The sequence below is a fragment of the Brienomyrus brachyistius genome, chromosome 13 (assembly GCF_023856365.1).
Source record: "Brienomyrus brachyistius isolate T26 chromosome 13, BBRACH_0.4, whole genome shotgun sequence".
Classification (NCBI taxonomy): domain Eukaryota; kingdom Metazoa; phylum Chordata; class Actinopteri; order Osteoglossiformes; family Mormyridae; genus Brienomyrus; species Brienomyrus brachyistius.
In genome coordinates, this window is record NC_064545.1 from 10536513 (window position 1) to 10550089 (window position 13577).

Genomic DNA, 13577 nt, shown 5'->3' on the forward strand with positions numbered 1-13577 from the left:
ACCGTTCGGGGTGGGGGCGGGAGTGCTGTCGGTAAAATTCACCGATCGGCCAGATATATTTGTTCCCTCTTTCGCTAAGGCTAGCCTTGAATTTTTGCATATGCTCGTTTAATTGTGTCGTCGCCACGTTTGTTCACAATTTGTCCACCATTCTAGCGGGACAGCATGAAAGACATGGGAGAGCTTACGTTAGTCTTGTATCTTTGCACCCGTTCCTTCTTCCGTTAGGGAGAAATATCATCCGTTGAGAGTGTCGGATTTCAATGCAAAGGTCAAATTCCGTTAAAATGACGAATCACAAAAACGATTTCAAAGACCACAAACTAACACATAAACCACCTTCATGTGATTTGTTAAGCTGTGCTTCCTTAATGATCAAACAGCGTCTGTTCTCGGCAGCTATATTGGTAGAACAGTACTAACCAGCATTAAGAGTGATACTTCTAATATTAAACTCATAACACACCCAAACAGTGCCCGAGTTCTCACCAGTGAGAATTAAAACCTATTATGTTAAAACCTATTTGTTAAAACCTATTATGTCTGTTACAGTAAAATAAAACTAAAATGCATCAAATTTGTCTTATTACACGAGGTACATGAACAAACCAAGCAGTAAGAATTTTATCATATTTTTGTAAAACAACCGCAGAATATTGAATAAAAGTTTATGCACCTGCTTACTTTTGTCATGTTTCAACACTGCCTCTGAAAAAACGGTACCTGTCAAACTTCATATTTGGATTTGCATAGTAGCAGAAGAGGCAGCACTTGTTAAGTGATGTGTCAGTCTTTGGCATCGTATTTGCCATTTGGCGTCCTTCTTTAACGTCACGGCAGACTTTCAGAAGTCCCCCAAAGAACTACAGCTCTTTTATATTATTAGATACAAAAGCATCTAAAGCTGTTGATTGCTACAGTTAATAGACATAACGCAACAAGACATCATTTGTCACTTAGAATTTTATCCATACAAATGTTTCCCTTTTCAAACTGCTTGTTTTCGCTACATTTCAGGAATTTTACCCCAAGGGTACAACGGCTGAATCATATCCAAAGGTCGTGTTTAATTGAACAGAATATTAGCAGCTGCCCTTTGTATGTAAACTGTTACTTATATAACTGTAACTCAGATGTAACAAATCAGAGCGATGTCTCACGTTGGGACTTTTAGATTTTCATATACAAATAATAAATAGCAAATTATCAACGAAAAGTTTACCTGGACGTGAAGAAGTTAATATGACCATGTTAATGCTCTTACTCAAGTGACACAATCAAACGAGAAAATAATGTTACAAGACACTTATTTCTGAATTTTATTACGTTACAAAAATTACAGATGTTCCATTTGAAACGCCAAAAGTCATTTAGAAACTAAATTATCAGGAGACGGATATCTGGGTACCATTCAATGCCAACTGGTCAGCAACCCCCACTGTCATCCTTCAGCGAGCAAAATCAAAACCTCACAAAGAAAACAACATAATTTGAGGTTTAATTCGACAGTATTATCTATATAAAGGCAATTAGGTTGCGAAAACGTGGAGCTACGGGTCAGTGCTGTCTCTTCATCCAGAGAGTCCTGGCAGGCCTTTCCGTATGACAGCTATGTTTATAATCAAAATCCACGTCTGACCTAAATGGTGACAGCCTCCTTAAGGTGGATCTTCAGCTCCGGAAAAGGGTTCAAAGTTGCCATTACGCCAAGGAATCGGCCTCAGCAATATTGAAGCAGGTCATTTGCTCAGCAACGCCGTCATTTCTGGAACAGCCTAGAAGTGAAAAGCAGACACGGAAGTAATCAGGGTCTTTTCACTGCCCTGACAGTCTTTGCTGCTCACGTCAGAGCTCACGACTTTCCTGATAACATATTCCATAGGTACATGAGAGAAACACCTTTACTGCCTAACATGTACCCACAGATCTGAACTGTGAACAACACAAGCAGAGTGATGCTGCGATTCGGAGCCAAGGGCATCCTCTGATGATACTGGCAGTGTAGCTTCTGCTCCATGTCCATTTAAATACCGTTAAAACACACCACTTCACAAAATGACCATCAAACCTTAAATACTAACCTTAGTATTTAATACTAGCTAGCATTAATTTAGTACTTGATCATAAAATCAGAAATAACAACGTGTTTGTTACATTTGAAGTACCAGCAGTCCTTCAGTTAAGAACGTCCGACTCACGGACAACTCGTACAAACAGATCGCCATAAAACTGATCTGTCTTACATCACAAATTCAGATTCAATACGATGACAAACATGCACACTACTTTGTAACAGTCATGAAAACATTGCACAGCTTCAGAGATTTGTCAGCTCAACGTACAGTACTGTATGTACTTACTTATATTATTACTACATAATTATTATTATGTACCGAGTTATTTATACAACTTACCGACAAATTCGACTTAAAGACAGACTCGGGGAATGGATCTCGTTCATAAACTGTCGACAACCTGTTATCAACTTCTATTAAAGCTTCATAAATTCAAATTGACGATGGGAAAAGAAATTAAGGTCCACATCAAATTTTCTTTTTGTTTAGGAAACTTATAGTGCGGATGTCAGAAGAATCATCTGAATGCCAATTAGAATTATTAGGTAAATCTCCTGACCCCTGCACCATATGTTAATTATAGGAACTGCTTGTTGAGTCCGAAAACGCAAAGAACTGAGCATAACTGCTTTGTGTCGTGAGGTTTATTAAAGCCAGCACTACACTGTGCCTTTAATAATACAACGCCGCATTTCCCCGAGTGAATTATGCTTGCAGAAACTGTCACCCAAACACACCAGAGATCCGCACACATCTGTCAAAATGATCCAGCTTAAATAAACACTGAAATTTTTTAAACCGCGTGGATCACGAGCCTAGGCACGTGTAGGTATAGCTGTGATTATATGGATTAACCACCAAGGGCTGCATTTGTGCAGTACTGTCAACAGGCTACCAGTTTAAACGTATGCAAAGGTGTCTCTGTGCTTGCAGTTCATACTGAACTGTAAATTTTGTCTGCCGTTACATCTTAAACTTAGTCCAAATATAGGGTTAATATCATAAATCATATCTGCCTTTACAGAAAACATGCTGAATTACTCAAAAAAATCATTTCAGAGGAAGTCCTGCAGAACCATACTGAATAGCTATGTTTCCTGATGCTGCATGGAAGGATTCACACATTGAACAGGGGTAAATACAGTATAAGAGAGTAATAACCACAAACATCCATAATACAGAGAGTCCACAAACTTCCTCCCCAGGTAGGTACTGATCAGGTTCATACAGAAGGACTTCTCTTTTTTTATGTTTTGATACACTTGTTTGCCCATTCACAATGACGGGAGACATTTTAAGTATAACTGGCACGCTGTTCTCACCTTAAACAGATCAGCCACTAAACCATAGTCAGCCACTTGGAAAATGGGAGCCTCCGGGTCCTTGTTAATAGCAACGATAGTCTGGAAAAAAAAACAAACACAGGATGCAGTTTCCTTCTCAAACAAACATGAGCCCCAAAGCCAGAACAATCCACCATGACCAGACCTTTCAACCACAACAGAACCGTAACGAAGCGAAACCTACGGAACTCTTTGCATTTCACATCCACACAAAAAAAAAAGTTTGCTTCCTAAGAGAACGTAACTCCTGACAAACAACTTCAAACGAAAGTGGGCCAAACAAAATACTCCCAGCCCGCCTGTCTGTTACTGCTTATTTACCGCTCAACTAGAATATAAACGGACTTAAAAATGACTGCACACCTGAACACCCTTTCTATCCCATAATATTAAGTGCATTACATCAATATTCCTCACCGTCACTTCTGCTTTTGCTCATGTTTACAGCTACTGTTTCCTTGTGAACAGAAAATTCCCTAGTAACAGAATAGACAGAGTATCATAAAAGCTTATTATGACTATGACTGAATCCGCCATTAGCTTGTCATGCACACAGGGCTCTCTGCGCCATAATGTATTTTACTCACAGGCATAGTTATGAATAACCTATATTACAGTACTCAGTTTGAATTTTTGTAATATAACATTTATCATTCAAATAAATGTGAATATTAATTATACAAATATAAGCGGATGAGCTGCCTAAGCCTATGTGCACTGGAAAGGCGTAACCGGAAACATTAGCCCATTATCGAGAGGAAAGTGAGCACAACCATGTAACAATACATTTTTATTTATTTAGGTACGAACGGGAGACACCAACATCATCAACAAAAAAATCATCTAAGGCAGTGTGAAATGAAAATATCATAACGTGCATAAAACAGCTTAAAACTTAAACGACATCATTCAATCAAATGCTGCCTTCAGCAGCTAAGTTTGGGAGCGCCTAATTTGTCATACTCTCTAGATATTATACCACCATATATAGTATTTTGACAGGATTTTCAACAGCATTCTGTACTCTGAAATATTGGTGATACAATTCACCAAGTAGGGGTAACCCCCCCCCCCCCCCCCCCCAATGAACGCTTTTCACGTTTTTGAGAGTTACTTATATCATTGCATTCCTCTTGTGAATGAAACATTATTGCAATCGTTTCTGGCAGGTTCAGTCATTCTGGCTAGACGAATAAATTCCTGGGAGTCTGCCTCTAGTGGCAGGTCCCTTATTTTGCGTTTAGCGACAATTATGCAGAACAAAAATGAGGAAATGCATGTCACATTACTAATAATAGAATCACAAATCTTCAAAAAAATTTGGAGAAAAAATGTTTTGAAATTATAATTTATTTCGAATAACGAAGTTTGACCTCGCAGGCCGACTGTACTCGCAGGCTCAGAGTTGTATGTAACATACCTTACGGTATTCGTAGGCTCAGAGCCATGTGTGACATGCGTGACTCTACTCACAGGCGTGTAACATACCCAACAGGTATTAGTTGTGTATAACATACCTTGCTGTCCTTCATTCCAGCCAGATGCTGTATGGCACCAGATATTCCGACAGCAATGTAGAGCTCCTGCAAACATTCACAGCAAGAGGTCCAGCTTAGCCTTGAGCAGCCTCTCTCAGTGCAGCACCCAGCACTGACACTGAGCAGCCTCCCTGTTCTACAGTAACCCTAGATGGGTTGCTACATGCACCAATGTATGAATACTCCACAAAAATCTGAGCACCAGCCTTCAAATGGGAGGGGGGCATGAGGGGTGGCACGCATTCATTACATGATCACGTCTATATTGGAAAGACACAGTGCACAATGCAACCGATGTGAAGGGCTCTACAGTGCTTTACTTGAACTGGCAGTGAAACAGCAGTGCGGCTCTGACTGAGCGGGCCAGGTTCTGTGGCGTCAGACATCCATCCCCGCCGGAGCCCACTTCCGAAAGCCGCCGCTGTACGGCTATGCTAACAAAGCAACCATCAATAATTAACACTCATTATGCCGATGCTGCATTACCTGCAGAACCCTTTTAATTATACATGCAGACAACGGCTCACCTTTCAGCCCGGGGGGGGAACTAGATTTTACTCATTTCCCCCCAGGAAGCAGCACCACTGCTGAGTAGGAAGGGCTATTTTAAAGACGCTAAACATTCGCCATTCCTCACACGCCACAGGAAAGCTGGTTCATACGTAGCAGCATCACTGACACTGCCCGGTTCAGAGGGGGGCCTCGCCTGCTCGGAGCTGACACTAATTCCCCTGATACATCATTCATGACAATAACTGCCCATTAAGTGTATTTCAGGAGGCTGGAACTCCCCTAATGTGTGGGAAATGGCAGCGGGAACATCCCCCGGCAGCTGGATAATGGAAAACAAACCTTTTTAGTCTTATTAGATTGGAAGATAACTGGATAACGGCCGGTCTTTGGAGAGTAAGACAGGTGCCTTAAAGGTGGGCTTTAAATGCACATTAGAAACAACCTTTTTCTTATTTATTTCTCACAGATTCCATCGCATAAACCAGAAAACTAAATCTGAATACACCACTAAACTCAAAAAAATACATATATGCTATTTTTTTCCTCTTAAGCTCTGGTGTTTGTTGACCTTTTAAGAAAGCGATGTGACTAATGTCTGTTGCTTAGCACCATTAAATACAGGAAGTTCCCGGGTTCAGGTTAAACACAATGTATTTGTAATGTTATTTGTAATAAAGAACGCACACACTACTTTGTGATACTCGTGGAAACGTCGGGTGGCTTCAGCAGTTTGTCGGCTCGAGGTGCAGTACATTACTGTAGGTAGTTACTTCTATTATTAACGTGTAAATATTACCGTTATTTTGTACTGTATTATTAGTTTTCTGACACAAATTCAACTTAATAATAATTATAATAATTGATACTTTATTGATCCCCGTAGGGAAATTGTCTTTACGCCTCAGACAGACTTAGGGAACGGACCTTGCTCGTAACCTGGGGACGACTTGTGTTGGTAGAACAACAAGCAGTTACTCACTGGAGCTACGATCTTGCCGGTCTGTCCAACCTGCAGGTCATTGGGGACGAAGCCAGCGTCCACTGCTGCTCTGGAGGCTCCGACTGCAAACACACACGCAGGATGTAGGGATGCCTGTATCTATTCCAGTTCTTACTGTTCTTTGCTGCGTACAGTGCAGCTCCTGTGCTGATGCCAAAGCACGCCTGCTACAGGAAGAGGAACCGGGCAGCACTTACGCATTTCGGCAGCTGTATTCTTGTGCTATTTGCCTCACTTTGCACATGTGCTAAAGAAATGTAAAATGTACAGGGGAGAACAAATAAGGGAAATGTGCATGAATATACCTACATCAGAGAGCTGAGGAGGAGCTCGGCTCCAGAACAGAGCTAATCCTTCTATGCTGAACCATTCCTCGAAATAAAGGCCTCAAGTTCTCTGACGAATGGAGGAGGTGGGAATCAGCTCTGCAGTCTGTCCTCCAGAACCTTCCACAAAGTTCCAGTGATGTTTACATCTGGGTGACTGGCTAGGCCATGGAAGGTGATGCTACTTCTTGGTGCTCTTGAATTTGTTTTTCAGCGTGTATGGGGAGTTAACATCTCAGGATATGGAAGCCCTGTATTAAATGTCCACTGAACATCACATAGCCATGTAGAGCAGCCATCAGATCTAATGACTCCCATGAGATGCCTGCCCAGACCATTAAGAATCCTCACCATCTCTAAGAGCTGCCAACAGACACTGCAGGTTAAAAGGATCCTTTTGCTTTCTCCAAATAAACCTGCCCTGATGCAGGAAACAGGGTAAGATGTGACTCATGAGACTATATTAGTTTTTCCATCGATAACAGGCCCAGGTTCTGCATCTCTGTACACCAGCCTTTGATATAAATGGTTTCCAAACAGGCGCCAAGAGACAAATGCCAGCTTGGTAGAACAGGCTGCTGAAGACAGAGTGCTGATTCCATACTGGGGTAATTTATGACGCCACACTTTTGTGGTGTTAAGTGCTCGTCTATCCCAGGGACCGCGGCTTTCTGCTCTGGGCAGCTTAACGGTCTCCATCACGGTATTTGACACAGTTTCCCTTGAAAAATTTAATGATTTTTCAGTTTTTGTGACCAATACCTCTGCCCACCAATTCGCCATCCTCAATCTGAAAGCTCACACCAAGTGGTACAGCTGTCCAGTCATGCCTTTGTCTCTAATTCTTCTTGTTCTTGTCCCCCCCTGCCCCCCTCACCGGCAGCGTTCATCTTGTCCGCCAGGTCATACAGTAGCTTGAAGTTCTCCCCACTCTTCAGGCCCCGCCCTACAGGGGCAGACAGAAGCAGCAGTCACATGACTGGACACTGCGCAGATATGGCAGATATGGCTGTGTGATTCCGTAAGCGCTGGGTGCCCTTCCTACCTCCAGAAACCACCACCTTGGCGCTGGTCAGCTCTGGACGGTCGCTCTTGCTCAGGTTCTGCTCCAACCACTGCGAGACCCCGAGAGCGGGTGGGGGGGCGGCTGTGATGTACATCATAGACACATCCTGATTACTATCAGGACAGCAAGTGCTGCTCAGAATTGGTACAGCCGTAGCTGGGGTGGTGGTGCGTCAGGAGGTAATATACCCCCAGGTGACACAGCAAGACACAGGAGGTGGTACAGCCTCAGGCGAGAACAAGATTAGTGCGTGGGGGGGTGGCCCAGGCACTATACCTTCCTCCTTGGCAGCACTCCCACCCTCCAGCGGAGCAGCCTCAAAGGACGTCCCCCTGACGGTGAAGACCTTCACACTCTCGTTGCACTTGACTGTGCTGAGGGCATTCCCTGTGGCACGGATAACAGTCAGAGAGCCGGCATAGCGCAAGACGGCAGATAGTGTGTTATTCATCAGCAGCTCCAGCCACTGGCAGAACCATTTATCAGGTGGCCAAACCAGTACAGAAGAGCCATGACCACAAGACACAGCCTGCGAAACTACTAACACTAATGCCAAGTCGATATTAAACCAGGCAAATGCGTTTCATCAACCTTTGGCTTAAATGTGCCTGTAAGACTGATTCACACTAACCCGGAGGCAGAAAATGTCAATAAACACTCTGTACATACTGCTAAACTCATTCAGCAAACAGCTCCAAGCTGATCTCCATTTAGGCTCCAGTTGTGCTGCTTCATAGTAAGTGTTTATATGCATTAACCTGCCTAAACTGCACGGATACACCAGAGCCTTGCAGGCGGGGTGGGTGCCGGCCGAACCGCACGCTTCTGACGGCAGGGAAACCCAACAGCGCCAGCGGGAAGCTATTCACCTGCGTAAATGGTTCTGACAAACGTGTCTGGTGACTTGACCTCGATGATGTCCGAAACTGGGGCGACGTCCAGCTTGGCGGCAATCCTGGGGAGAAGATTCTGTACAGACAGACACACACACACACAGGCAGACAAGACAGGCACACAGGCAGGCAGATAGACAGGCAGGCAAGCAAAAAGACAGACGGATACACATTAGGTAAATCACACAGTAGTGCAACACGGAACAGGCAGCTTTACGTATAGCTTTACGGTATCGTTTACAGACATTTAAAGGCCCTGAGGAAAAGCAGAGGAATAAAACAGATGATGAAAAGCTCAGGGCAGTAAACAGTGTTTCTTAAAAACACTGCGATCAAAAATACAGCCCCCTCAATAAAACACGAGCACGGAAACGGGTGGGCGGGCACTAATGAAAACTGGGTCCTGACAAAAGATACAAGGTCACTTTCTGTCCATAAAGCGAAAGGGAATCTGCCCGATTAAGGCGCACCATGGCCAGTGCATTCAGCTCCTCAGGAAACTCCAGACAGACATCCTGCTGCAGTCGATAGCTACTGGGTCATAATACACATTATACCATTTAATGCACTGTAACTCGATTTTAATGCCATTAAATCAGGTGCCTGACAGTTCTATGCCAGAATGACAGATTACAAAAACCTGTAATTGAAGCTAGTGGTCCACTGACTGTATGGGGAGGGTGACAGAGACAGCATTTGTATATTGTGCTTTTAACCGAGCACAGACTACATTAAGAGATGCATGTCTGGGAGGAAGGGTCTTTATTTGTTTCAGACATGAACGGGTCAGGCTCTGCTTTTAGAAGAATGCGAGACTGACTGGCATTCTGGGGACGCCCATGCCGGTTCCAGCTAGGGTTCCCGAAAAAGCAAGGATGTCAGTCGCCTGCCCGCATCAGCCAAATGTACATATTTTCCTGGCAACACAGAAAGGTAATTAAATTGCTGTTAAGCCAACAAAGGCAGGTCCCATCAAAGCACATTGTTCAGTACAGAGCTTACGTTAGCGTGATCTGTTCTGGATCTTCTGAACATGCTGGGACAGGGTTCACTGTATTTACTGTGCGGAAATTAAAGACTGCAACACCGAGTGCAGTAGTTATCTTTCAACAAATGAGTAATAGAAGCTTAAACCCCCAGGGGATCTCAGAAATTGTCTAATAAAGGAAATAATTCATTCAGCAGCACAAGACAGACGCCACGATTAAGGACAGACCGTCAGGCCCCTTGTCAAACGGCGTGACCGTCCAACCTTTACTTAGAGACAGAGAGCAGAGGGCTCTCTTAAAGGGGCGGCAGAGGGCTCTCTTAAAGGGGCGGCAGAGGGCTCTCTTAAAGGGGCGGCAGAGGGCTCTCTTAAAGGGGCGGCAGAGGGCTCTCTTAAAGGGGCGGCAGAGGGCTCTCTTAAAGGGGCGGCAGAGGGCTCTCTTAAAGGGGCGGCAGAGGGCTCTCTTAAAGGGGCGGCAGAGGGCTCTCTTAAAGGGGCGGCAGAGGGCTCTCTTAAAGCGCTGGGTCACAGAGAGAGCAGTACGACTCCACCTACCTTCCCGAAGGCTGAGGCTCCAGCACATATGTGTGTGAACTTGAACTGCTGCTGGCTCGCCAGGACCAGGGGGGTCAACTCCTCTGCGAAGCAGCAGAAAAGCCTTGGGTGAGTCCGACGCACAGGATCCCATCATGACTAACACACACTCTCGCATTTCCATGTCAAGCATATTTATTGTTAAGAGACTGCTGCAGTAATACTGGGCTCCCTATAATTAAGCCAAGGCAGCATCGCTAAAGGGAATGGATGCATGGTTCACCTGGCAGCAGGCCTTTGTACGCATCATGCTGGGCCACCAGCACCTTCTTCACACCCTGGACTTTAGTGAGCTCTTCAGCAACCTGTTAACAGACCAGACTTCTGAAACTCTGAAGAATGTCCTTTAGAGCACACACTAAACTAAGCCTACCAAAACAGTCATACCAAAGCATCAATCACTCTTTTTCTGGTTAGGGAGCAGTAAAGGGAACCAGTCCACAACACAGGCTGGAGGAGATGCCAGCCCATCACAGGACACATACACACACCCACTTACCCGCAAAATCATAATCAATATAGAGGGACCAATTAGGTTCATTATGACTTTATTATAACTGCATGTTTGATAATATATTGTATAGAAGAGCAGATGCTAATTTAGAGGAAGGCATGCTACATGCACCCACCTTGGCACAGTTAGTTCCAGCCACCAGACAGGTCACCTCCCCACCCAGCTTCTTGGCAGCAGTGATGGCGTTTAGCGTGATGGGAGTCAGCTTGTCATTGTTGTGCTCAGCCACCACTAGGGTGCTCTGGAACCTCCGGATGAGGCCTGACTGCAAAGGAAATACATCCTTCAAGTTCACGTTAGAAGTGTGACTATCTAGTAACCTAAAGGCAAGATTGCCTAACTGAAGATGTTACATTAGGACTTAAAAAAATGAATCACGTTAAACAAATATTACTTCATGCGCTCCTTTTGTTTCTTGACATTCAATTACCAAGCGCATAAAACAGACATGCACAATATATTGATCGCAGCACATATTTGTTAAAAATCAAGATATCAGTTTTCAGGGCATAAACCGGTCTGTGGACATTAAAAGGTTGGGAAGCCCTATATGAACGTATTAGACGACCAGCCTTTTTCCACAGTGGAGGATGGGGGATTTTGTCAGCTCACTCCCCAGTCTAAAGAAACAAGGAAAGATCCACCCTGGGTCTTCAACCATAAAAATTTGTCGAGGTTGGGAAAGGAGGGGATCGATCACGCAGTCCAAAAACATGTTACTAATAGCACCCCTTATTGGTTAAAAATGGGACAAAAGGGTTAGATTTTACATGGGACAGGCGGCAGCTCAACTCAGAAGCCTCAAAGCACAGGCCCAAGAGACGTTTGGATACATTATTAAAAATGAACTGCTAATCTATCTCTTGCATTCCACAGGATGAAAACTCCGTACTGACCTTCTACTAGCAAGTTTCATTACCAACAACCCCCCTGGCTAGCAAGTAACTTGGAGGTTATTGGTCAAAATTTCTTTCAATGCAGCACTAATATAAAATAGCTTAAAGTTGTAGTAATCTGGAGATAGGTGGCCCTCTACGTATAAAAAAAACTAAAATTAACTTAAAAAAAATTAAAAGACTAAAAATATAAAAAAAAGGTTAAACCTGTATGCCTGTGATCGGAAAGTGGCTGGTTCGGACCATAGTCAGGGCAGAACAGTCGCATCTACATGGGCCTAGAGGTAGGTCATATCACAATTCTTTTTCATGATGGTTTTTTAGGTACATCCAACCAGGTTCTATATTATTAATGTTGATTTTTCTTAGGGACAAATAAGGGATGTTAATTCCACCATGATGTCCACGCCACAACGTTGCCAATCAGGGAATCTGCATGTTGTCCATAGCATATTGGGACGAAGGCACAAAAGGGAGAGAGGAAAACATTCAAAACAATACCTACTGTTTGCCATTACTGGTTTATCGGTGTGTCAAAACGGATTTGGCAGACAAAACAACTTCAGATATGTGTAGAAGTCATAGAACTGCAACTGACAGAATGTGCACTGTGGCACAATAGTAACAATCTCTCCATAAAGGCAGATCATGGAGACATTTTAATCGTTCATGATCCAATATCATTAAGATGCTCATCTGCACACCTTGGTCGTAATGAGTGGTTATTTGAGTTACTGTTGTCTTATTTTCAGTTTAAACCAGCCTGGCTATTATTCTCTGACCTCTGAAGGTATTTTCACCCAGAATACCGCTGCCCTCTGGATGTTTTTTTGTTTTTTTCCTTTTTCCCCTTCTCCGTAAATCCTGGGGATGGGGTGTGCATGAAAATACCACCAGATAAACAGTTTCTGAAATACTCATACCAGCCCATCTGGCATCAAAAGCCAGGCCACGTTCAAAGTCACTTAAATCACCTTTCATCCCCATTCTAGTGCTAGACATGAACATTAAGTGAAGCTCCTTGCCTGTATCTGCATGATTTTATACATTGTGCTGCTGATAAATGATTGGCTGATTAGATATTTGCTTCCACATGTAGCAGAACAGATGTAACTAATAAATTGGCTATTGACTGACTGATAAGTGACTGCATTTTTGTTTTTTTCTGTAACGTTATCAATAGGCCATTTTGTTCGCATACAAATGGTCATCTCCAAGTTCCGCCAACTGCAAAACAGATCATTCTTCCATAACCATAACATCGCTTCAAGTTTCGTAATAGGACGACATACAGCAACGAACAATGCTGCGAATAAATAAGTAATAGCAGCTAGGTGCATGTGTTGCCTTAAATGTGTCAGTAGCATGCAAAGTCCAGTTCACAGTGTCAAAACTTGCGATAACACATCCATTACTTATGTGACTGGTGTTGACAACCATGAGCCTCTAACACAAATAGTAAAATAGTGCAATAAAACCCCTGAAGATAATGCTCTAGATCGTGGCAACTGAATAAAACGTATAATTACGAAACAGTGGAGAAAGCGAATAACCGAGCGTGCGTGGCAGCCTTGACCTTCTGCAGATGACCAACTCTATGTATCCCGGCTGTCCGTCAGTCTTTATGTTTTGTAAACAATATATACCAAAAGTACGGACATTACTAACGACAGCGGTGGAGCAATTTATCTTGGCGCTTACCAAGTGCCTGAAATTTGCTTGTTTAACGGCCTTAAACATTTCTTCACTGTAGCTTAGATTCCGATGCCGTCCCGTAAAGGTTGGAACCCGGAGTCTCGTGTTCTCGCGAGAATAAAATGGACTACACGCA

General features: G+C 43.5%; 1 protein-coding gene across 1 annotated transcript; it reads right to left on the reverse strand.

Moving 5' to 3' along the window:
• Nucleotides 1-1295: 1295 nt before the first annotated feature.
• On the reverse strand, nucleotides 1296-13577 carry etfa (electron transfer flavoprotein subunit alpha). The gene is made up of 12 exons (XM_048972501.1): nucleotides 13448-13577; nucleotides 10966-11115; nucleotides 10560-10641; nucleotides 10298-10380; nucleotides 8731-8830; nucleotides 8138-8248; nucleotides 7841-7942; nucleotides 7673-7741; nucleotides 6449-6531; nucleotides 4936-5001; nucleotides 3398-3478; nucleotides 1296-1775 (listed from the first exon to the last, which is right to left on the reverse strand). Exons 1-12 carry the CDS (start codon nucleotides 13484-13486, stop codon nucleotides 1740-1742), a joined length of 1002 nt encoding a protein of 333 aa, XP_048828458.1. The 5' UTR covers nucleotides 13487-13577; the 3' UTR covers nucleotides 1296-1739.

Coding starts and splice junctions, on each gene's coding strand:
- etfa (XM_048972501.1), bottom strand. CDS start 13,486: ATGTTTAAGGCCGTTAAACAAGCAAATTTCAGGCACTTG. Junction 7,742..7,840: donor CAAGGTGGTGGTTTCTGGAG/GTAGGAAGGGCA, acceptor CTGCCCCTGTAG/GGCGGGGCCTGAAGAGTGGG. Junction 3,479..4,935: donor CTGGAATGAAGGACAGCAAG/GTATGTTATACA, acceptor TTTTTTTTCCAG/ACTATCGTTGCTATTAACAA.